The sequence below is a fragment of the Chiloscyllium plagiosum genome, unplaced genomic scaffold, assembly GCF_037043375.1.
Source record: "Chiloscyllium plagiosum isolate Xiang-an unplaced genomic scaffold, Cpla_swu_hap1 HiC_scaffold_23, whole genome shotgun sequence".
NCBI lineage: Eukaryota > Metazoa > Chordata > Chondrichthyes > Orectolobiformes > Hemiscylliidae > Chiloscyllium > Chiloscyllium plagiosum.
In genome coordinates, this window is record NW_028270161.1 from 15,561,831 (window position 1) to 15,588,016 (window position 26,186).

The 26,186-nt window shown below is 43.2% G+C and overlaps 1 protein-coding gene across 8 annotated transcripts in view; it reads right to left on the reverse strand.

The window, feature by feature from the left end:
• Positions 1-26,186, reverse strand: part of plxna4 (plexin A4) — a 633,380-nt gene that overhangs the window by 273,834 nt on the left and 333,360 nt on the right. For all 8 annotated transcript variants that reach the window (XM_087999383.1, XM_043714038.2, XM_087999382.1 and 5 more), the window contains one exon: positions 13,933-14,033. In XM_087999383.1, coding sequence (XP_087855509.1) covers positions 13,933-14,033 — 101 coding nt within the window. The remainder of the gene's footprint in view (positions 1-13,932; positions 14,034-26,186) is intronic.

The window sequence follows — 26,186 nt, forward strand, 5'->3', positions numbered from 1 at the left end:
TTAGAAATATCAATCCTTCCTCGCATTTGAAAAGATGAACCATCCATACCATCACACAGCTACCTCTAACCCATGGGAGAAACCAGTCTGCATTAATCTATTGTTTAGCAGCATCTCCTCGTGGCTAGCCTAAGCAACAGAGCTCCAGGAGCAGACTCTTTCACCTCCCTCTCAGCCATCAATGGTCAGAAGCAGTCCCTTAACACCATCATTTCGGAATGAAAGCATAGAATTCTTTAAAGGAAAATGCCCTTTCATCCAAGACATGTTCTAGTGGGATCAATGGGTGCTCCTTCCCTCTTCGTCCCATGTGCCAGTCCTTGAACTCCTCCCAGTGTCAGAATTGAGCCTGGCAAAACCAAAATAGTCACAACCAAAGCATCTCCCGTTTTACCTTGGCCAGAAGCCACAAACCATGGCTGCTGACAGTGGGAAGCTCAAAGCATTGATACTTTATTCATTGCAGGCTGAATACATCTGTTCAAATAAGGAATCCATGAATGAAGCCTTTTGCACTGGAGGAAAGCTGCCATGTAAAGATCGTGTTTGAAGGATACGCATGACAAGTGATTCAAGAAGGACTTCAGCAGATTCAAATATCATTGATCAGAATAACATGGGTTAAATTTTCATGCAAAATTCCATATTAATGATCGCCCTCTGGAACAGGATTCTGAAATCACTGATTAATCAAATGACTGATGAAATCGATCAAAATGAACGTCAAATTTTGTTGCAGCATTAGCCTTTACAAATCTATTCCATGACTAGCCTGTATCCCCTATTCTAACTGTGGAAATTTCCCTCTTCAGAAACGCGCTTCAGTTCGATTCAAAGATTTCACAAAAGCCACCGAATCTTAATTAGTTTTCCCATCATACAGATAGTCCTATGACTAGGTACAGAGTGTGGACTCCAGTCTCCATCCAATGATTCACTGCAATTCCTGTAAAGAACAGTGCAATGTCTTTCCATGGCATAAGGCTGAATAAGGTGCACGTCATTTAATTCACAAACTTTGCTGCTTCTTTCTGAGCTCACTCAGGTCTGGGCTTCACCCACCATCCTCCTCACTCACTGCCCCACATTGGCATGGAATGCCATTAATGCCGTAAATTTCAAATTCTCATCCTAGCGTTAAAGCCCCTTCTCAGCGTTCACCCAACTCCACCCCCATGCACTAAATCTGGAACCCTTCAACCAATACCTCCTGATGGAGGGGTGTCAATAAATGTTTGTGATGACCACATCCTAATATGCTTAGCTGTCTCTTAGCCAGTGCTATCCAAAGGCCAGGTACACTTTTCCCTCAATCTTTCAAATTCATTAAGATGACTAATATGGCACTGGCCAACTGATCATAGGAAGTATATTGTTGCTCCTAAGAGAATACAGAAATTATTAAAGGAATTAAAAATTTGGTTTATGTTAGGCTTGTTCTCCTGTGAGTTGACACATATATAGCTATGGAAGGATTTGATAAAACAAAATGTTGGCTCTACAAATAGCTGTCGCAGCTGAGAGAAATCTGAATCTGGAGGTTTTGAGTTTGCGGTGCAGTGGCTGGATACAAAATCTCAGATGACCCTACAGTGAAAGACTGAGGGTTTGCTGAGTGTACGAATGGGTATGAAATCATCTCTCCAGGGCATATGAAATATTCCAAGGTACCATTTTGACAAACAACAGGGGAGTTCTCCATGGCGCCTGGACTAATATTTACCCCTCTGATGGCCATTGAAAACCGATGATCAGATCACGAAGAGGAGATGAAAATGGAATAGCTGTGAAGAAGAGTCAGACCAGACTTGAACCATTAACTCTGTTTCTCCCCCCACAAATGCTGCCTGACCTGCACAATGTCTCCAGCACTCTCTGTGATTGTTTCGGATCTCCAGCATCTGCAGTGTTTTGCTTTTATTATCAGATTGCACTTTGACTGAGCTTACTGTGATCAAATTGGTGGCTACTTTTCCAAGATTGCGACACTGACTGAACTAAATGTACTTCAGCGGTTGTGAAGAACTTTGAAATATCGTGAAAGGTGTTGCATAAATATAAATCTTTCTTTGGCCTTTCATCTGACCTGGGCTCAAGAGACAATAAGGTCAAGGGAAAGGCATAACTGGCCTTTAGATAACACTGTCTAAGAGAGTTTGGTGGATTGTAGGCCAATTCAGTCTGATATGAGTCACTGCTGTCTGGGAAGAAAAACTAGCCAGTCCTAGTGGGTTTTTTTGAAAAAAAGGAGTTCTGTTTGCTATAGTCTCAATAATATGACAAAAATCAATATGGTATTAATGTAACCCTCAAATATTGAATAACTGTACATATATGATGTGAGTCACTGGATCAGGTCCAAATTGTTTTATAATGACTGGTCAGAGAAGGTTTGCAAGCTTTTATTTTACTTTTGATCAATACAGAGTGTGGGCTTGAAATGATTCAAAGGCCTTGACAAAAGAGATTCTGTTTGATCTGATCAGAGGAAAGGTGTTTACAGAGACCTTGGCCCTTTCCAATACTCTGCACAAGCAAAATGTCTCAGCCTCACTGCGTCGCTCCAATCCCAACATGCTAAAGTACTATCGGCAGCCAAATGTTTCTACATTGAATCTCCCACATCTTCTGAAGCTTCTAACTAAACAAGGTGCGTGTTACCATGGGAAATGCTATCTGTCCTGCACTTATCCATTCTTTCAATGGTGCCTACACCCATCGCAGATCAGCTAGTGATTGGTTTCAAACGAGTCAACACACACACATCATACTAGTTGTGGGATCTTGCTGTGTAAACCATGGCTGCACTTCACAAAGTATTTCATTGACTGTGAAGTACTTTGAGGTCATGAACAGAGCAATATAAGTGCTATTAGAATTTCTGCTTATGCTAATATTGGACCAGTCAGACCCCACAATGAAACCTGGCTTGTTAGAGCCTAACCTAGTATTTGTTTTAACTGTGGCCTCATACTCCCAAGAGGTTGCTGGTGTACTTTAAATTCAAAGCATAAAACATTTATTAAATGTCAAAATATATGAACCGTATGACACTAGCCAAAGTAAAGGTTGAAAAGATTTCATTACAGATATCACAAAAGGATTTAAGCTCACACCATCCCTTTTAACCAGCTAGATGCTTATTAAGATCCACTCCAGGTTAACAGCACTACTATCTCCCTGTTGAAGTGTCTTGCTGAGATAAAGGTTGGGATAGTTTCAAGATACAAGTTTCTGTGCAGTTTACTAGATATCATACCTACTAGACACCTTTATTTGGTGTCTCACCCCGAGACTCCTGAAACAAACTGCAAACTAAGCTCAATATTACTTTCACCTTTAGAGCAGAACTGCATTAATTCCTGAAACTCAACTGTTCTTGCCTTGTGTCTGCTTGGTAGCATAGAGACTTAGGAGATATTGTAGCACTGTCACTGAACTAGTAATCCATAATCCCTAAAATGTTTTGGGGTCATGGGTTTGAATCTCACCATAGGCAGTGATGAGGTGTGAATTCAGTTTAAAAAAAATGGGATACAAAATTAGCCTAACGGCAATCAAACAATCATAGTAAAAAATAATTCCCACATGGTTCACTAATGCTCTTCAGGAATGGAAATCTGTCACCTTTATCTAGAGAGATCTACATATGATTCAGACCCACAACAATACTGTTAACGCTTAACTACCCTTGGGCAATTAGGAATGGCCAAAAAATTCCCGATGAAGGGCTTTTGCCCGAAACATTGATTTTCCTACTCCTCGGATGCTGCCTGACCTGCTGTGCTTTTCCAGCACCTCTCTAATCTAGACTCTGATTTCCAACATCTGCAGTCCTCACTTTTGCCTCATTAAAATGCACATGAACAAAAGAAATCACCACAATTCCTACCATCACTCTCAGAATAAATCTAAAAGGTTTTCTCTTTCTTAATGCACATAATATAAACATAACAAAGTTGCACATTGTTCTTAACAATGCAAACTTTTCTGTTAATTTAGGTTTTTCTTGATTAATTCTTGGGAACCAAGCATCACTGGCAAGTACAGCATTTGTTGCCATCCCTAACTGTCCGTGAATTGAGTGGTTTGCCAGGCCATTTCAGAGGGCAGTTAAGAGTCAGGTGTCTTTTAGGTTCTGGGATGAAGGAAGGAGGGGGTCAGTTCGCTCAGTGGGCTGGATTGCTGGTCTAATGCAGAATGATGCCAACAGTGTGGGTTCGGTGCCCATACTGGCTGATGTTACTATGAAGGTGCCACCTTGTCCCTTGTCTGAGCTGTGATAACCCAATACCAGATGTTTCTGTCTGATAAAAAATGTGTGATGAAGGGAGGAAAGGAGAGAATGCTGAATCCATATCACCTCTAACCTCTCAGATACCAGATATCTGCATGGGAATGGTAGTTCTGCAATGGGAATAAATCCCTCATTCTCATACATACTGACATCTGACCATCCAATTCATGGAGGGTCTCCCACCAGGACACACCAAGACCTGAAACAGAAAGCAGACTCTCTCCCTCCCACCACTATGTGCACACACAAGAGGAGGACAGGAGGCCTCATTGAGGCAATAATTGATCTCATTGAGGCAATTTATGGACTTATCTGGGAAATATGCAGCTAATAAGAATCCCTCTGAGCGCACTGTAGAGCACAACGAGTAATTTATTTATGACAGCTTAAGGACAATTAAACCAGCTTGGCATAGGTAATGAGAAAATAATGTACTCTTATTTTAATACGGTGAAATGAACAATGAGGGAAATTGGGACAATTAACTCTACAAGTCTGTACATTGACTCTGGAACTGAGCACTTAAGAAAGAATGGCCCTTGTTACAATTAGCTGAACCGGGATGGCAATGAGGAAATGCTGACTAAAAAGAAAGTGATCTCTGAAACTAGCTATTTATTTGATAAATCTCAATGAACACTTGTCCTCCCACCAACAATTTTGGTCAAACTAAGTGCCATAGAAGATGCAGATTCTTACCAGACTTTACTGTCTCACAGCCTAGGCACACACTAAAGGCTCCCTTTTTGAACCATTCCACATTTCCCTGCTTCTTAGTGAGAGCAAACCCTAATGCACTTCCAATCCACACTCAGCACGGGGGGTGCTGGATCCTCAGCAGAACGTGGAGTCGATCTTCTGTTTTAGATGGATTGGCACCTGCACACCCTGCGATTACAGCACACTGCTGATACATAGTGGCTCAGTGGTTAGCACTGCTGCCTCACAGCACCAGGGACCCAGGTTCAAATCCAGCCTCGGGTGACTGTCTGTGTAGAGTTTGCACATTCTCCCTGTGTCTGTGTGGATTTGCTCCGAATTCCTCCCACAATCACAAAGATATGCAGGTTAGATGAATTGGTCATGCTAAATTGTCCAGGGATGAATAGGTTAGATGCATTAGTCAGGGGTAAATGCAGGGAAATGGGTCTGGGTGGGTTACTCTTCGGAGGGTCGGTATGGACTTGTTGGGCCGAAGGGCCTGTTTCCCCACTGTAGGGATTTTAAAATCAGTGTCTACTTGGGCTGGAATCATGAGTGGAACAACATCCCAGAATTAGCCAGTGTATTCAGAGGAGGTGAAGGATCAGGACTGATCAATGAAAAGATCAGGATCAGCCTGGTGATAATGAAGGAAACACCATGGCACCCCTCTGCCATTTCAAAGGTGTCAGCGAAATCCAAGTTGTTGTTGAAACAGTTCATTGTCAACAGTTTGTGGCGTGGATATGATTGCCACATCAGAAGTGAATCCAGGTCTTCTCACAACTCCTAGCAAATAAGTTTTAGACAAATCAATTAGACCGAGACTTGCCTGTATCATGTTCTGCCTCGAGACCTGACAGCTATTCCCAGCCCTGGGCAGACAGCCATGTAGCAGTCAAAACTCCATTCTTCCACTCTCACACATACAACCGTTTGCAAAAGAATAAAATCCCTGTCATTTAATACCTCTTTCTCCCTGAAATTATTGCAAGTTAAAGCCACAGAAAATGTCTTTTTTTTGTGTATATTATATAAGAAAAGTCAGTTCTTGGAAAGTTAAAGAATTTGATGGTGACTCGAATGGCTGCAATTGTTTCTATGGCAACGCCATTACAAAGAGGAGTTGGTTATAAATAGTGATGATCAGAGATGGGTGTTGATTTATTTAATGAACTGGCACCATGATATAAAGGTTTGGACAGCCTTCTGTAAAGCTCTGGGTCTATCGGGCAATTTTACAAGGTGCCTTGGTGATCCATGTACCAGTTTCGTCACCCCACGGGATCCAGTTAATAAAAAGTAACATTGTTCCCTTACCAATGTTAGACTAGCAGTTGAGAAACCAGCTGCACATGGACTACAGTTTGGCTCACAGAGCATACTGTGGAAAGTAACGTCAAGATTAGAGTGGTGCTGGAAAAGCACAGCGGGTCAGGCAGCATCCGAGAAGCAGGAAAATCAACGTTTCGGGCAAAAGCTCTTCATCAGGAATGAAGCTTGTGGAAACTAACGTCAGTCAACATACAATCAGCCTTATAGCAGCGCTAATCAGCAGCCAGTGCTTTCCCCTACTGGACCCTCGACAACTCCAGGAGAGCTGGGTTCACCTTCTATGTGAGGCTGAGAGTGCACACAAAGTTCATGGGTCCCACAGAGCATGTTACACCAGCTTCACAATGTGAAATACGGTCATGGGAGCAGAAATTCCAAGCCAGTTGTAATCCCCTCATGAAAAGTGGCAGAGTTGTACTCCAGCACAATTTGTAGCCTCATAGCCAGGCATATCCCCCACTCAACCAATACCATCAAGCCAGGGGAATCAACCCTGGTTCAATGGACAGTGCAGGAGGGCATGCCAGAAGCAGCACCAGGCATAGGTGTCAACCTGGTGAAGTCACCAAACAGGACTACTTTCATGCCACACAACGTAAACATCAACTGACAGACACAGCTAAGTGATCCCACAACCAACCAATCAGATCTAAGGTCTATAGTCCTGCCTCATCCAGTTGGGAATGGTGGTGGACAATTTAACAGCTCACTGGAGAAGGAGACTCCACAAATATCCACATCCTCAATGATGGAAGAGCCCAGTAGGTCAGTGCATAACATAAGGTTAAAGCATTCACAGCAATCATCAGCCAGAAATGCCAAGTGGGTCCTGACAGCATTCTGGCGATAGTACTGAAGAATTTTGCTGCAGAACTTGCTGCTCCCCTAGCCAAGCTGTTCCAGTACAATTACAACACTAGCAACTACCCAATAATGTGGAAAATTGCACATAAAAAGCAGAACAAATCCAACCAGCTAATTACCACCCCATAGATCTACTCTCGATCATCAGTAAACTGATGGAAGGTGTCATCACAGTGCTATCAAGCAGATCTGCTCGATGACACCCAATTTGGGTTCCGCTAAAGCCACTCAGCTCTGACCTCATTACAGCCTTGGTTCAAACATGGATAAAAGAGCTGAATTCCAGAGGTGAGGTGAGAGTGGCAGCCCATGACATCAAGGCTGCATTAGACTGAGAGTGGCATCAAGGAGCCTGAGCAAAACTGGAATCAATGGGTATCGGGGGCAAACTTTCCAGTAGTTGGAATCATTCCTGACACACCAGATGGAAATTGTGGTTGATGAAGATCAGTCATCTCAGCTCCAGGATATCTCTGCAGGAGCTCCTCAGGGTAATGTCCTAGGCCCAACTACTTTCAGCTGCTACATCCATGACCTTCACTGCATCGTAAGCTGGGGGGGGGGGGAGTTCGTCAATGACTGCACAATGTTCAGCATCATTCACAACACCTCAGATACTGAACCAGTCCATGTCCAAATGCAACAGGATCTGGACAATATCCAGGCTTAGGCTGACAACTGACAAGTTATAGGCAAATGCCAGGCAATGACCGTCTCTAATAAGAGCCAATATAATCACTGCCCCTGACATTCAATGGTATTACTATCACTGAATCCACCACTATCTACATCCTTAGAGTGATCATTGGACTCGACTGGACTTACTACAAAAACACTGTGGCTACAAGAACAGGTCAGAGGCTAGGAATACTGCAGCAAGTAAGTCACCATCTACAAGGAACAAGTGAGGAGTGTAATGGAATACTCCCCACTTCCCTAGATGGATACAGCTCCAACAGTATTCAAGAAGCTTGACACCATCCAGGACAAAGCAACATGCTGACTGGCACCGCATTCTCAAGTATCAACTTCCTCCACCACTGACACTCGGTACACAGTGCAGCTACTATCTACAAGATCCTCAGACAGCACTGACCCACCATGACCACTTCCATGTAACAGGACAAGGGCAGTAGATACATGGGAACACCACCACCTGCAAGTTCCCCTCCAAGCCACTCCCCATTCTGACTTGGAAATAATAGCCATTCCTTCAGTGTCACTGGATCAAAATCCAGGAATTCCCTCCTTCACAGCATTTTGGGGTTAACCTACCACAGCAGTTCCAGAAGACAGTTCACCACCACCTTCTCAAGGGTGACTAGGGATGAGCAATAAATGATGGCCAGCCAGCGATGCCCACGACCCATGAGTGAATAAAGAAAACTTCAGTCTTGTGTGTTTCTCCAGTTTGCACATGCCCTGCCCAAGGCATCACGAATCATCTGAATGTGAAACCCAAACATGTGGTATCTACTCACTGGGTAAGAGCCGGAGTTGAACCAACACTTCACCTGAACCACTAATTTCACTCCGTGAGATTACGATGCAATTACAAGTATAAGATGGTGACCCAGTAACTTAGCTGGTCTTTTCCAATTCAGAGGGAGAGCTCTGTCTTAATTATTCAGCTCCACACATAAGGTTAGCACAGTGTCTGAGGCCCCGTTGCTCGAAGGACAAAGGGCTGATTGCTCAAAGGTCTCAGTATTGTTACCCAAATCTTCCCAGAAGTCGGGCACTTGCATTTCACACTTGAAACATTGATCCTTTTGTCCAGGCTGACCTGCTGTCCAATTCTAAAACTTCAGGATTTTAACTCAAATATCCACAATCACCATTTTTCTTCTTGACCCTCCCCCTGAGCAGACAACCCAAGGACATTTTCAGAGAGGGAATACTACAATAAAGATGCTATGTAAATGCAAACTGTAGTTGTGCTAAATAGACACATTCTGAGGTCAACAGTTGTAGCAACGGGATTTGTTTGACCTTGTTCGCTTTCCTTTGGCACTTTTCTTGTAAGGTTGCTTTGATTAGTTCAGAAGTACAGCATTGTGCGAGAAAGCAATGCAATCAGGGTTTCCATTGGTAAATTTGATAGGCAAATGAGAAAAGACAATCAGGTAAATAAGCAGCCAGGTGGATAAGAGGAGTGGTAAATATACAAAACTAACAGGTCAGAGTTGGCACAGATCAAAAAAAAACAAAGAGAAGGGGGAATGACTGTACCGTTTTGTCTAGATTAGATTAGAGTGTGGAAACAGGCCCTTCGGCCCAACAAGTCCACACCGACCCGCCGAAGCGAAACCCACCCATACCCCTACACTTACCCCTTACCTAACACTACAGGCAATTTAGTATGGCCAATTCACCTGACCCTGCACCTCTTTGGATGGTGGGAGGAAACCGGAGCACCCGGAGGAAACCCAAGCAGACACGGGGAGAACGTGCAAACTCCACACAGTCAGTCGCCTAAGGCGGGAATTGAACCCGGGTCTCTGGCGCTGTGAGACAGCAGTGCTAACCACTGTGCCACCGTGCAAAGTTCATCTCACTGGGATGTTCAGCTTCACATTCACTTTCTCTTCTCTCCTGTAACTATAACTCATGAACATCCCAAGGTCAAATACAGACAATTATTTCACTTATACAGTCAGTTAACCTGATTTTTTAATTGTTCTTTTTCTCTCAAACAGCAAAGGGCTGAGAGGAAGAGGAATTCTGACAAAGAGGATCCTACCGAGCTCCTTCTAACAGTTACTGGAAAATCAGAGCAGACCACTGTGAAAACAGAGAGAGAAATGCAATTTTCCCCCCTCACATTGTTTTCCTTCCTTGTACAGATTTCTTACTTGCTCAGCCTGTCAAAGCTGGTGACCTCCAGGATGACCTCAAGAGAGTGTGAGTAGCCAACCTAGATCTGATCACCACATTTCACTCAGAGAGGGTTCTCTGTTTTCTCACCAGGTTTCTCTTACCCTGGAGGCTGAGTGGTAGAGAGCTATGTTTTCACTTTGCTCAGTCTAAATGATTTATCAAGCCGAAAGAGCCCTCCACTCTGCACAGACAGCAGCCTGGATCGAGGGATGAGATGGGAACCTGATCTTCTCAGCCTGCCTGAGCTCCCTGGCATACAACCCAATCAATGCTCTCTGCTGGTGTTGAGTTTCCAGCTGCAGAAACTAGGACAGGGACCTTATGAAATCCATCCTCAGGCCTTGGCACTGGGCCCAAGACCAAGAATTTAACACTATATTTTAACTGTAACATTGGCTCAAGCCTGCCTCTTTGTGACTCACTGCCTTCACTGACAATTAAACACCTTTCTTCTGCCTGCTTGCCTTCTTTCTTTCAAGACGATAATAAACGGCATTTTCATTGACGAAAAGGGCCGAATCTTGTCCCGGGTTCAGGAAAACACAACCTGCGTAATTTCACCAATGGTGATCCTGAATGATATGTGACTTTGTGTGCCATTTTTGTCTTTCTGCCGCTGGTATGGGTTTTCAGTGTCGTTTGTGAGGTGTGGAGCCAGGGTGTGCTGTGGGCCAGTTTGAAGGCTCACTCTGGTTCTCCTGCACCAGTATCCCAGCTCTCAACAGAATTAAAAGGCCACCCCAAAATCTCCCACCAAGTCCAACAAAAGCTCATGTCAGCCTACCCTGTCTCTGTCCACGTATTCTCTATGCTTCCTCACATCACCCAAGCCATCTCTATGTCTCCCCTTATATATCCTCTATAGTCAACCACCAAGCACATATTATTTACGGTCTTCAGATTGTATACCATATCAATGGAAAATATTTTACATTGATTTTACGAGCAGAGTGCCTATCAAAGAAAAGAAGTAGGTGGTTAGATTTCTTTTCATGAAAGAACAAGCTAACAAAACAGTTTGTAACATTTTTCACTGCATTATGGTGACTCTCCATTTGAAGAGGATGATAACAAATAGACAAACACAGAAGGCTGGACAATGCAAGTTCCTGATGAAGAACTTATGCTTGAAACATCAATTCTCCTGCTCCTCGGATGCTGCCTGACCAGCTACACTTTTCCAGCACTACACTCTTTGACTCTGATCTCCAGCATCACTTTCTCCCTGGACAATGTAAGTGTCAACTTTCCAAGCCCTTTTCTTTTTCAGATCCCTCCATAGTCTTGCCCCAACTTCATTTGAGACATTTTTCTCAATTGAGTGTCCTGACCTATCCTCAATCCATACCATTAGAGGTTAACCTTCCACTACCACCAACACCTAGTACCCGGTGAAAATATTTGCTGGTCCATTTTTTCATCTGTTCAAGAAGCCTCTTTGTAAACCTCACACTGGGGTAGTGTGCGCTTGCCTGCACAATGTGTGCTTCCCACACAACCGTTTCAAAGTTGTTTCTCGATAATAAAACTCATTGCCCTCATCTCCTCTCTGCGACCCTTTACAAAAGCCTTCGAGATGTTGGTGATCAGCAGTGTAAGCTCGGGTGTCAAACTCTGCAAGCAAACCTCACTGACGCAAATAGATAACGAAAACTTTCCCAGCAAAAATCTCTCCCAAAAATGTACAACTTCAAAATCCAGGTTTTAATCAGAACACAAAAGTGAATTTACAACGTTATCTTCCAGCAAGAAATAGACAGACAAACGTTGTTTCGAAAAGAGGAATGGAGAGAGGGTTCAAACAGCAACTTGGGCAGGGGAAGGAGCATTCAAAGCACAATAGCTGCTGTGGCGATACCGTGGATTTGTAACTGATTTAAAACATGACTATAAGGAATTGGAAATTTTAAGAAGCATTGAGTCCATCAATTACGTTATTCTACAAATCAGTTCATTAATCTCTAAAAGAAGTTTCTGTTTCCTCCACTCCATCTCATTTCTAAAGATAAGTGAAGCAAAACTCCAGGTTACTGACTTAACCTTAGATTCTGGACATTATCCTAACAATTCAGGGAGCACTCTGTTCATATCTTATCATCTCTTGTTGTGCTTACATTTCTGTTCTTTCCCAATCATACAGTCATCCAATTCTTTATTAAAATCTGTTTATGTATGTAGCAAGAACTACTTCCAAGGAGCGTAGCCTTTCAGCAACAAGGTCGTGGATGTTGGTTTATCCACCCACAACTGAGGAACAGCCCAGGTATTATTCAATTGGTTCACTTGGTGTTTCATCTGCAGAATTTTCTTTTACCTACGGTCTCTGTTGTGTTGTGATTTTATGTCTCCTATGCCAACATTGCCTGTTCCTGATTCCTTGTTCCAGAGGAGATAGTGGGAAATGATGAGGGCCACCAAATGGCTGACTATCTGCTTTGTCCATCCCTCCATCTGTAGGAGAAGACAATTTGCCCCTTCCCCATCCCTGGCTCCTGCCCCTTAACCCACACTCAGGCTAAGGGGGAAGCCAGGAACTGTAATCTAAATCAGCTCTGCAAGCTGAGGCTTTGCCCTTTTAGGCTTAAATGACACAAAAAGAACTTGTCTCTGGCTGGGCTGAAACTCCAACTTGTAGGAGAGGAAAGTCATTGCATTTTCACAGGACATTGTCCTTCATTAAGATGAGCTGGTGACAGAGGTTAAAGGCCAGTGACAGCTACTGGTGACAATTCTAAGATAATACTTCACTCCCTCTATTGAAATAAGGCCACACTCTCTTCAAACACTGTGTCTTGATGCAATTCAAAGGTCACATGACAGAAATACACTTGCGAGAGGGTTCAGTGTGCCATGAGGAAAGAATGGGCTGGGGTGGGATGGGGGGGTGAAGACAAGGGGTGAGTGAGGAAAATCAACCCATGTTCCTGCTGTTGGGCCATTATACCCTACTCTATGAAAATTGAGGATAAATGGCCATTGGATCCCAGCGTGATTCTAGTTTACCTCAACTTTAAAATTGAGATTAAAGAAGAAAATTAGCAACATGCTGTGTACTTTCAGCACGGGTTCCTGTGTGATTATGTAGAAGGAGTGGACTCCCTGGGCTTTGTAGAAGTTATCCCACTGGGACATCTGGGCCTATTGTCACTGGTGTTTTGAAGAAGGGCTCTCACTGAAATGTGTGAAGTTCTAACAGGGCTGGACAGACTCAACGTAGGAATGATGTTTCCCCTCCATGGGAGATCCAAATCAAAGGATCACAGTTTTAGGGAATGCCACAGGCCATTTCAGACTGAGACAACGAGAAATCTTTTCACTCACATTGTGGTAGAATTCTCTATCACAGAGGGCTGTGGAGACCAATTCACTGAACATGTTTTTGAAAGTAGCAGATAGATTTCTAGAGGCGAAAGGTGTCAAGGACTATTGGGAGAGCACAGGTTATAACGTTGAGATAGAGGATCAGCTTTGATCATGTTGAAGTGCAGAGCAGAATTGATGAGCAAAGTGGCCTACATCTGCCCTATGTGCTACAGTTCTCTGTTTCTATATCACTGAGATAAAGCTCATATAGGTTTTCTAACAGACTCAAGAACCACCCTGACTCACAACTGCCTGTGCATCAAAATTCGAAATGCTTGTCTTCTAAATTAATCTAAGGAAACTAATTATTACTTTGTGTATTTCCTCAGAAGATATACTTAGCTGTTTCAACATCACCAATGCAAGAAGAATGTTGCTTCGTCAACAAACATCAGTTGAAAGTGCTCCAAGTTCTTGTTCCTTTCACTAAATAACAACTGGCTCCTAGGGCCACAAAGGATAATACAAAGAGCTATTGGGTCTGTACTCACGTGTTATGGAGCACACACCAGCCACAGTGAGGATCTCCAGAACCCAAACATTCGCTGCATGTCTGATACTGTCCACACGCCTCCACAGGAACTCTGGTCAGCTGCAAGTACAGAAAGAAAAGACACAATTAGCTCAGTGCAATCAGGTCATCAGAGTCTTGGAGATGGCGAAATCAGAGGCCAAATGTCCACAGTCCAGAATGTCGACTTGCATTGTGATGTGAACTGTCACTTGTAATACACAAATAGTAATGTATAATCACTGATGTATGATCTGTGATATAATAATTGGTTAGTGATTATAACTATGATTTGTGGTGCACAATTTATGGTACATAGTTTGCAATATATGATGTGGCGGAAAATGGAATTAGAATAGTTAAAGTTAAAAATCACACAGCACCAGGTTATAATCCAACAGATTTATTTGGAAGCACTAGCTTTTGGAGTGCTGCTCTTTCATCAGGTGGTTGTGAATAATAAGATTGTAAGACACAGAATTTATAGCAAAAGTTTACACTGTGATATAACTTGTAAACTTGTACTCTGTAAACTTTTGCTATAAATCCTTATTCTCCACAACCACCTGATGAAGGAACAGCGCTCCAAAAGCTAGTGCTTCCAAATAAATCTGTTGGATTATAACCTGGTGCTGTGTGATTTTTAACTTTAACTATTCTAATAAACCTGTTAGACTATAGCCTGTGATTTTTAATTTTGTACACCCCAGTCCAACACCAGCATCTCCAAATCTAGAATAGTTAGGTGGTTGATTTTGACCAGGATGGATGCGATGGGCTGAAGGGCCTTTCTCTATGCTGATTCTATGGCTCTAACATACAATATATGGTTTGACAGATGTTGGATAAACAATATTTAACATAGAAAGACTGAAAATGATGGAAAGCTGTAGATAGGAAAAGACACATTAATGTGTTGGGCATAACCCTTCCTCAGAACTGCTATGTACTTCAGTGAAAGATCTCTGCCAGAAACATGAATCTCTCTTTTCATTTTTAAAATGTTGCATTATTCCAACATCTCCAGCATGAGCAATACGTTGCTCTTCTCATCAACCGCTTCTCTTCCCTGAGGCATAGAGACTCTCAGGTTAAACTACTACCTCTAACGAGAGAGCAGCCTTACGGTCTGGTAGGACAATAGCAACTTTACATCATTATTCCAAACTTACTGCACCCCTGGCCTATACTGTGATCTCCTAATCGCTAATCTCCATCTCTCACTGGGTTTTATATTGCCTGCAATCTATACTTGCAAATTTCATAGCTTTTACATAAGGGTTTTTTTCCTCATTAATGAGCTCAGAGGTGAACAAAGCACTTTTTCACTTCATCATCCAGTGTCGAGCATTATCATGTCAAACACAGCTTGGCTCAGATACTGATAAAGTTCCTTTTATATCTTGTCCCAGTAGGGTGTCCACATTTGGAACTCTATAAGCATTTTTCACACTTTCCCTCGTTGGCATTTCCCTGAGTAATTGGGCCATTTTAAGGCAAAACAGAAACAGCACTTTTCTTTGGAGTGGAACCACAAGCAATGTGTCAAACTGTTCAGTCTGACTTCACATCCACCACCTATAGCTACCACATACAAATGCTCAATTCCCTATCTGTTCTCAACAAAACATGGTCCACTTTGTCATCACTACATTGCAAATCTTACATCACATTTGCCACAATAGTCTAACTTCAATATTACATAATTGAGCAATGTGGAAAGGACACCATTTGTCAAAATTGTTCATCTTGTACTAATCAGGATAATTCACAAGAATACTATTGTAGAGAGAAAAGTGCTGATTGGTTGACAAGCAGAGTCTGATTGGTACAGAATACACCAGTTAATGATGACTTACAATAAATTGCCAAGCTTTGTTTCCACTTTGAACTGGGCTGGTCAAGTCTGTTTGGTCAAAGCATTGCCTTGAAAAATGAACTATTAAATGTCTAATACCTGTTTTGTTGAGTCAAAATAGGAGCAGTTTGTGAATGTGTTCTTTCTGTTTGTTAAGATCAGTGGCCTGTGTATGAATATATGCAGCTTCCAGTACACGCAGGTGCACCACACTGCGAGCTAAATTAATAATCATAAACTGGTTGTCAGTGTAATTCTACACAGACTTGCAACAAATTTAGAATTGGTTAAAACTCAGCTCCTTGGCCAAGAGTTTGGTCATGTGACCCAGCATTTCCTGATTTGGTGGCCTATCAAATTACATTTGGTAATTAAACTCTTGCGAAGCATACGGAGATACTTTACCACATTAAAAACACTAGATTAGTACAAGTTCTTCTGGAAGAGCCAGCCAGTCCATTTGCCCTTGGCATTCAGCTTTTGAGGTTTGAGATGCGCACAGCCCCCTCACAGTCTGTACACATCCTCATTATTCTTCTGGGGAATCTCTAAAGTTTACTCCGAGCTACTTCAGATTGGAAACAAGGTCTTGAAGACTCGACGTGTTGGGCAGCTAAATCTGATTTCAGCTCCACTCCAGGATATGGAACAGACAATCCAGGCTGGCCTCATGTGATACTGAAGCTGTGATGTGTACCATTATCCATTTGACCATTAAGCTTTATTCAGGTGGATGTAGAAGAATCCATGACTCCAAGTCACAAATCTGGAAGAGCATTTACCTAGTGTTCTAACCAACATTCAATTCTCATCTAACATCAGCATAACAAAACACATTAACCACATATTAACCTAATTTACTGTTTATGGGATACTGCTTTGTGAAAATTTATTGCTGTCTTTACCGAACTAATGACAGTGAATGCACATGCTATATACTGCATTGTCTGTGAAATGTTCTGGAGGAAGTTCTGAGGATAGGGGTGCAGGGGTGTTGGGGGGAAATGATTGGAAAATTTTCTTCAATAAATCTTATACGCAGTATGCACACTCAAAGTGAGGGGGGGGGGGGGAGCAAACATTAATCAGCAGAAAAAAAATTCCTTGAAAGTAAAAATGAAGATCAATACTAAATGTTGTGCAAGTTGATTATTTTATTCAGCCTCTCTGTTGAAGATGTCAACAAAATTGTGGCCTAGTTAGCACTCGATGTACAGAACTGATTTCTCAGAATGTTCTGGAAAAGCTGGAGAGAAGCAGTGGACAGCGGCTTTATAATTTTAGAAAAGTGCAAAACACCAAAAGGAAAAAAAAACAAAAATCAATTCTGGGAACAGATGCATGAAAGGTCTTATTCACTGTATTTCCCACAGGGGAACTCCCTCCACAGTAAATACTGAGATTCGTTACTTTACAGCAATGATTGCCACAGATAAAATCAGCAAGTGAGCAATACCTCTGACTGAATACATCCATTCATCAGACAGGAATATTGTCCCAATATGTTTAAGATTAAGGCCACCATACTGACCAATCAAGAATAAGTATTAGTTAACTCTGGTTGGGTGTGTTCCCCTGGCTGGTTATCTCCAACCACATCACTCCTCCCAATTCTTTTATACCATTTATCTCTCCTCATGTCCCTCTCCTGTCCTGTGCCAATTGTTAAGCAAGCAGATTCCTTGTGACCTAATTAGTTAATCCCCTTCATTTTTGGTCAAACAAGCCAGTGTACGTATCTCTAACATCATTGGTGCAAATAAGTTAAAGGCATGTGAAGAAAATGAAAACTTAATTTTCCTCCCAAGTTGCTCATGGCACTATTGTGAAGATCTATTTAATTCCTGGATAATCTTGGAGGCTTGATAACATTAATTAAGCAAGAAGCCACTCACAAAGTACGTGGAGAACATTTCTAGAGACCGCTGAAATAATTGCTTGGTTAAAAAGAAAGGGATTGCAATTACTGGGAGTCTTAATGGGAGTCAAACTGAGACACACCAACCATGAAAATGTCAGGCTCACTGAGTTGCCATGAGTGACCACAGCATCCTGTACATAAGAAAGAGAAAGGGCAGCTATCAACCAAGATTCCAGTCCCTGGATGATGTTTTTCTCCAATGAAGAGTGAATGTGTGGATTTTATGAGGGGCAGGATCAAATTGCACAACAATGACCTGTCACACACTCAGTTGGACAGCCTGTTGTTCTAACACAGCAATACTATTCTTTAATGAGATGGTGAGCACTCCACAGCTGTGGAGCTGCATCTTACCAGAGCACACAGTAGCTGCCATGCTTCCTATGTTAGGATAGTGACTAGACTTCAAAACCGCTGTTAAGTGCTTTAACATATAAGAGGTCATTCAAAAACATAAGAGCTCGGATCAGAGTGGTCAATTCAGCCCCTCAAGCCTGCTCCACCATATCATACGATTGTGACTGATCTCATCTCAGCCTCAACTCCTCTTTCTTGCCTGTTCCCTATAACTCTTTCAAAGGGTTACTCATTAAAAATCTTTCCACCTCCTCCTCCTTAAATCTATCCAGTGTCCTGGTATCCACCACAATCTGAGGCAGTGATTGCTGCAGGTTCACAATCCTCTGAGACCATTAACTCCTCCTCATCATCAGTGTTAAATCTAGAAGACAGTGAGGTCTGCAAATACTGGAGATCAGAACTGAGAGTGTGTTGCTGGAACAACACAGCAGGTCAGGCAGCATCTGAGGGGCAGGAAAATCGACATTTCTGGTCAGAGCCCTTCATCAGGAATGAGGCTGGGAGCCTCGGGGGTGGAGAGATAAATGGGAGGGGGTGGGACTGGGGGGGAAGGTAGCTGAGAGTCCAATAGGTGGATGGAGGTGGAGGTGAAGGTGATAGGTGGGAGGGGAGGGTCATGCAGATAGGTGGGAAAACCTGTCACCCCTTAGTCTAAACTATGACCTCTCAATCTGGATTGCCCCACAAGGGGAATTGTCCATTCTCTGTCCACACTGTCAATCCCCTTTAACATCTTAAATGCCTCCATTAGATCTCATCTCACCCTTCTCGAGTGAGTACAGGCCTCAACTGCTTAATCACTGCTCATAAGACAAGCCTTTCATCTCTGGAAATAATCTCATGAACTTTGTCTGAACTGCCTCCAATATAATTACATCCTTCACTAAGTGAGGCCAAGAAATCTGTGCACAGCACTCCAGCTGTGGTCTCAGACTTGCTTCATACAGTTGGAGCAGTACTTCCCTACTTTTATATGCTACTCCTTTGGCAATAAATGCTAAAATTCCATTTGCAAAATGCTATATAAATTTAAGACCTTTTTTTGCAAAGCTACGTGAAGAGATGGGGTTTTTTTCTATGATATTCCCCATTGGGACTCCCACAAAGACTGGCCATTTGGGCAGGATAAAGTGAGGACTGCAGATGCTGGAGATCAGAGTCAAAAAGTGTGGTGCTGGAAAAGCACAACAGGTCAGGCAGCATCCTGACCTGCTGTGCTTTTCCAGCACCACACTTTTTGACTCTGACCATTCGGGCAACCTATCAGAGGATGACCAATCCTCTTTGACCTCACCTAAAAAAGGAGTCAACGGTTCTCTCAGACAGGATGGAGCAGCAGCAGTTACAACTGGCAGAAATAATGAAAAACAGAGAGCAGGAAGCTTTAGAAATAAACCCAAGAAGGGGTGGCAAAAATCAGTGAAGAAAATTTTAGATTTCACCTTCTGTTGTGTTATTATAAAGAGTAGAGTTCCCAATTCCTTCAGAACACCTCAGTGTTCTAGTGGAGCTTTGAAGCTCCAGGGCCAGTCTAAAAGCCTGAACTCAGCAGCGGCGCTACAACTACTCAGGATAAGCTGAATAGACCAACGGGCCTTTCTTTGTTTGCCACTGTTTGGATTGCTCCCATTCCCATGAGCAGTGTGGGTGATTTCTTCCATCAGTTTCCCTTCAGGTCCCAGTCTGGAAGCTGCAGTTGACACTCCACGATTTCAAGAGAGCTCCACTGCCTGTGTAGTCACCGTTTTAGTGCAGACAGGAAACTTGCACCCACAGCAAGCTCCCACAAACAGTAGTGAGATAAAAAGTGTGGCGCTGGAAAAGCACAGCCGGTCAGGCAGCATCCAAGGAGCTGGAGAGTCGACATTTCAAGCATAGATTCTTCATCAGGAACGCATTCCTGACGGACAGCTTCTGCCAGAAACGCCGACTCTCCTGCTCCTCAGAGGCTGCCTGACCTGCTGTGTTTTTACAGTGCCACACCTTTTGACTCTGATCTCCAGCAACTGTGGTTCTCACTTCTCCCAGTGGTGAGGTAAAGGACAGGTTGATTTGCTTTGGTGCCTGTGAAGAATAAATGTTGGCTCAGGCACAAAGATAAACTTTCTGATCTTCGAAAGTGTCATATAATCTCGTGCTTCTTCAGTGAGTGAGAGACACAACCATCCTCACAGCCATCTCCCAGTATAAATATTTTTAATCAACCTGGGCAAATATGTTATGACACACATCCGGGATGAATGGGAATCGAATCCAAATCCTCTGACCCAGAGGTAGGGACACCACCACGGCACCACAAAAGCTGACAGTACAAGATTACGTGCCCACATCTCTGGAGTGAGGTTTGAACCCATGGCCTTCTGCTAAAGAGGAGAGTGTCAACATAGAGCTAAGTAAATAAAAAGCAGAATGTCCAAAGAATAACACCACAACAAGAAAATAACGAAAAGCCATAGACACAAGCCAAAGAAACTGAATGCTAACTATTCGACTGGCTTCCTGTTTTCATCGGGTTTTTGTGGATAGTGTGTAATCTAGCTGCAGAGAGGACAACTACTCTCAATAAAAAGAAATAAGTACAATCCTCCGTCTCTGAATGTGACGGCTACACTGGCAATCTTGCATGAAACAGTTATTACCCATGCTGAAGTGTTGTCAAGCTGCTTTACCACATCTGTGAGGCATATTTCAATAATTACAGCTATCAAAAAGCCATTACCACCCAACGCAACCATCCCTCAGCTTCAAAGACACCGATGATGGGAACACTTCTCCTGACGAGCCCTGGGACTTGGGCGTGTATTTGTTTCAACTCCCTCAGGAACCGTGAGATGACTGAAATATTGCCCAGGGCTCCTGGGGCAAAACTTCTGAGCATCATCATTAGTGTCGCTGGTTGAAATCAAGACTTGTAAAACTCTGCGTTCCTTCTCCAAATCATTTTATTTTTCAGACCACAATGTCATGTTATCTCTTCTCTGTCTGTCTTCCCTTCATCCTGTTAAACACCATCAATTAAACATTTTATCTAACCATGACGTATGTCTTGAGACCATTGCTGAATGCAAGAACTCAAGAATGCAAGGTGAAAATTTGCTGCTGTCGCAAACTTGGGGGTAATCTCCAGGGAAAAGGGTGGGATAAATTGAAGCTAATCCAGACAGGGCAGATTCAGATTAAATGGAAGAACATGCATTCACATAGCACCTTTCACCAATGCAGGACCTTTCAAAACCATGTAACAGGGTGAAAACAAGGGCTTGCAGATGCTGGAAACCAGATTCTAGATTAGAGTGGTGCTGGAAAAGCACAGCAGTTCAAGCAGCATCTGAGGAGCAGGAAGATCGACGTTTCGGGCAAAAGCCCTTCATCAGGAATGCATGTCACAGCCAATGAAGTGTATTGAAAGTGTGCAGTAACAAAGGGCAACCATAACAGTCAAAGTATGCACAGCAAGACTTCACAAATGGCATTTAAACAACTTGAACATCTGCTAGCGAGTTTTGAGAAGATTTGTAGCTCAGGTCGAGGTTCTGGATGCAGGTTTGCTCACTGAACTAGAAGGTTCGTTTTCATTTGAACTTTGTTTGTTTGAAAACAAACCTTCCAGCTCAGCGAGCAAACCTGCATCCATGAACATCTGCTTTTGGTCGTGACCAGGGACAACTCTTGGACCTGGGGGCTGATAGAAACCTCTTGCCTTACTCCAATATCACTGACATCTTTAAGATTCTCCTCAGTAGACAGACCAGGTCTCAGACTCATGGTTAAGGGTGAAAGTAAGTGGACACATCAGACAGCAGTGGCCATTTGGAATGGCTGGTTCCTAAGTACAACTAGGATTGACACCAAGGGCTGGTCTACCTCGGGTGCAGCAAGACAAATCAATTCCAGGATCGAGGTAGAGAATTGCTGGCTCTTCTTCGAAGTCTAGCTAAGAAACATTGGGATTTATGGGATTGGGAAATGCAGCATTCCCTTCCATTGTTTTGGCTTGGTGGGTTCTTCTGCTCTGTGACACTTGGCTAAACGGCTTGGTGACTCCATTTCAAAATACAAAATCGCACCCTTCCTTGTCCATTGGATAGGCATAAGCAAAAACTCCAATCTGACTTCAGTCCCATCATCTCCCAAATCTAAGCCTAGCTCCCCTACCATTGTCATCCTGGGAGACAACAATTGCACAGCTCAAGCTGAATAGGGAGGTGCTCTGCTGACCTCAGCCATAAGCTGCTTCTCCATAAAACCCGCAGCAGGTCAGCAAAGGAGCATTAGTGTCTTCATTACCAGGATGAGGCTTTGATATTCCTCACATGGTGAGCAGGCCCTCTATTTGGCTCAACTTTAGACTGACTAAGCTGTTCCCCATCATTACTGAAGCCTGACTACTCATGGCCCCTCCTTGCTCTTAACTCTCTCCTTGAATCCTTCCTAGCTAATCTCTAACTCTCCATCGCCTCATCTGAACCATCTCATCTCAACGTCACATAAGCCTCCCTCTTCCGCTTAATAAGAGTTTACAATTTCTTTCGTGAACCATGGTTCCCTTATCTTATCACTTTCTCCCTGCCTGACAGGGACATACCTATCAAGGACACACAATATCTGTTCCTTAAACCAGCTCCCTCCCTGCATTTTGCTACCCCATTCTGTGCCTCCTAAGTCTTACCTAATTGCATTATAATTGCCCTTCCCCTATCTATAAGTCTTGCCCTGTGGCATGTACCTATTCCTTTCCATCATTAAACTAAACATAACCGAATTATGGTCACTCTCTCCAAAGTGCTCACCTATCACTAAATCAAACACCTGGCCTTGTTCATTACTGAGTACCAGATCCAGTGTGGCCTCCCCTCTTGTTGGCCCTTCAACATCCTGAAGAAGGGCTCATGCCCAAAACGTCGATTCTCCTGCTCCTTGGATGCTGCCCGACCTGCTGCGCTTTTCCAGCAACACATTTTCAGCTTCACCATACTGTGTCAGGAAACCCTCCGGTACACACTGGACAAAAACTGATCCATCTGATGTACTAGAGTTATAGCATTTTCAGTGGGAAGTTAAAGTCCCCTATAATGACCACACTGTTCCTTTCACTCGTGCCCAGAATCGTTTTGTCAATCCTCTCCTCCACATCCCTGGAACTCTGCAGAGGCCTATAAAAAACTCCCAGCTGTGTGATCTCTCCTCTCCTGTTCCTAACCTCAGCCCATACCACATCAGTAGACGAGTTCTTGTGAAAGGTTTAGGGTGTAGGTTTGCTCGCTGAGCTGTAGGTTTGATATCCAGATGTTTCATTACCTGGCTAGGTAACATCATCAGTGGCAACCTCCAAGTGAAGCGAAGCTGTTGTCTCCTGCTTTCTATTTATATGTTTGTGAAAAGTTCTTTCAGCCACCGTTATACTGTCCTTGACTAACAAAGCCACACCTTCCTCTCTTTTACCGCCTTCCCTGACCTTAATGAAAGATCTAAATGCTGGAACCTGCAACATTCCACCCTGACCTTGCCCTATCCATGTCTCAGTAATGGCCACACCATCGAAGTCCCAGTTACCTATCCATGCTGCAAGCTCACCTACCTTATTCTGGATATTCGTGGCATTGAAGTAGACACACTTCAAACCAACTTGTTGTCTGCCAGCACACTCCTGTGACCATGAAATCCTGACCACGCCCTCCACACTCTCGTCCTCCTGTGCATTGGAATTACATCACAGGTTCCCACCCCCCTGCTGAGCTAGTTTAAACCCAGTTTAAAGCTGGGGAGTGAAAGCCCAAACTCTGATTTTTTGAGCAAAATAGAAGCTTTTTCACAAAAGCTTTGGTCCATTCCTGCAGATTGTCTTTAGTTTGCATTAGATTTGCTGCCAGATCCATTTTCCTGGATATTTTCTCTGGTGCTGATCAAAATCTAGACTCGGAATTTCCTCCAAAACCATTCTGACCTGGACAAGCTCAAAGACTACTCACCGACAAGTGGTTCAGTCTCTTTTCATGGGACTACAAGCTGCTGGGTTTGTGATGCTGAACTCCAGGGCCTACTGTCAGCACAACATTTGGTCTTTCTCAGACAGTGAGCCATTGGGCTTCTCTGAGCTCCATTCTCCCAAGCTGCACTAAGCAATTGCTGTTTGTCAGATGAAGTGAATGTACTCTCAATTATCAATCAGCCTCTGGAACTTACTGATCCTCAAAACCAACAGAAACTCTTTAGCTGGACTGAAATACCTTCTGTGGCTACACCATTTTCTCCAAACACAGAGCCAGTGACCTTCCACTATCTTCTCAGCTACTCAATCTACTCCCTGAAGATTGCGTGCAACAGCAGCACTACTGCCTGGAGCCTCTCCCCTCTGTTTGTATGCACCTGACTGACCAACAGTCAAAAGGAGCAAAGGTCTAAGGTAAGTGTTGGTCTAGGCTTGGTCTTTGAAATGGAGCCTGAACCCTCTGATCAGGCAAGTATGCAACCAAATTACATCCTGACTTACCCTAACCTTCTAATATAGACCATGGGGCAGTGGAGTCAATCAGTCAGGTCCACATCTCCACTGACCAATGAGAGACAAACTTAGCCTAACGTTAAGTTTTGTTACTATTGAACACCAGCTGTACAGTACCTCATGTGATGGGTCAGCCTCTACTCCTGTGGATAACTGAAGGAGGAACTGCACCAATTAGGTTAACTACGGCTTTGGTTCCTGGCCAACTTTGTGCTAAATGCAATGATTTCAGCAGGAATACTGTCTCCAGATGTCCTTGGGCTACAGGGAAGGAACAGCTGGAAGGAAATTAGCCCAAAGAAAGATAGCTGCTTGCTTGGTATTTGTCAGGACATTCTAAATACATCCTTCATGCTCTTATCTTGCGTCCCACTCACTGATTGAAAGCCAGTGATTCTTACTTCACTTGAAGCATATGGACATCTATGTGGAGATACAACCAGATGAGTGACGAGGCCAGACTAGTTCAGAACCAGAAATGGAGTGAAGTCATTCAGCTCCATTGCTGCTGCTAAGCAAATCTATGGGACTTTAGGCGCTTACAGACACACCAGCAAAAACACATGAGCAGACAGAGACTCTCTCCCTCTTGTACACAGATACATATTAAGTTCCTCAATGATTAGACTTTACATATAATTAGATAGTATTTACAGCCTTGAAACTGGCCATTCAAACCACTTGATGTACAAGCCTCATTCCACTCAATTAAGACAGTTTTCTGAGCCTTTCTCCCTTGTGTTTATCTAACTTCCCCTTAAAACCATCCACATGATTCACATCAGCTTCCCCTGTGACAGTGAGCTCCACATTCCAACCAACCTCGGAACACCACTGACAGAAAATGGTTAAATTAAGCAAAGTACCAGGGCACACAACAATTCCTTCAGTTAAGAAGGGGATAAAATGAAATCTCTGATTTAAAGTAAAACATTTTATATAGTCTCTGCTTGTAGGTGTACTGGGGCCTCGGTCACCACAGTAAAAGAATGAATCCGACTGTGGGCTTTGCTCTGATATTGTTAATATATACAGTATAAACACGTGCACTTAGACACAACGTATATGCGCACACACACACATAGATATACACATTCCTGGGAAATGTGTGAAACAATAGCCTGAGATTCTGCAAGGAATTCTCTGGATGGTAACATGGAACCAGAGAGCTGGGGAGTGAAAAGAATAGTGGGAGAAGGAGGGAAAGAGAGAGATACAGAAAGAGAGAGAGAGAGAAGAGAGAGTGATGTAAAATCAGTTTCTATTTCCAGCTCATTACATTGTGTGTAGCTCAACTTTGGGGATAGTGAGCAGTGTTAGAGAGTCAACCGCTGTGACCCTTCATCTCTCCCGGCTTATTGACAGCAGCAGTCAGCTGAATGGCGTCGACACCCGACCTTTATATGGAGCTGTCAACGAGGAAAAATCATTGCCTTTAATGACAGTAAAAGTCTGTGAAGATGTGCCTGACAGAATGGAATTGTCACTTTTCTTGCAGTTTTTATCAATACTGAAGTCTAACTCTTTGACAATATAATTGACCCCCTTTTCTCTTGTTTTATGCGGGTCTTTTTAATCTTTTTGTTCATGAAA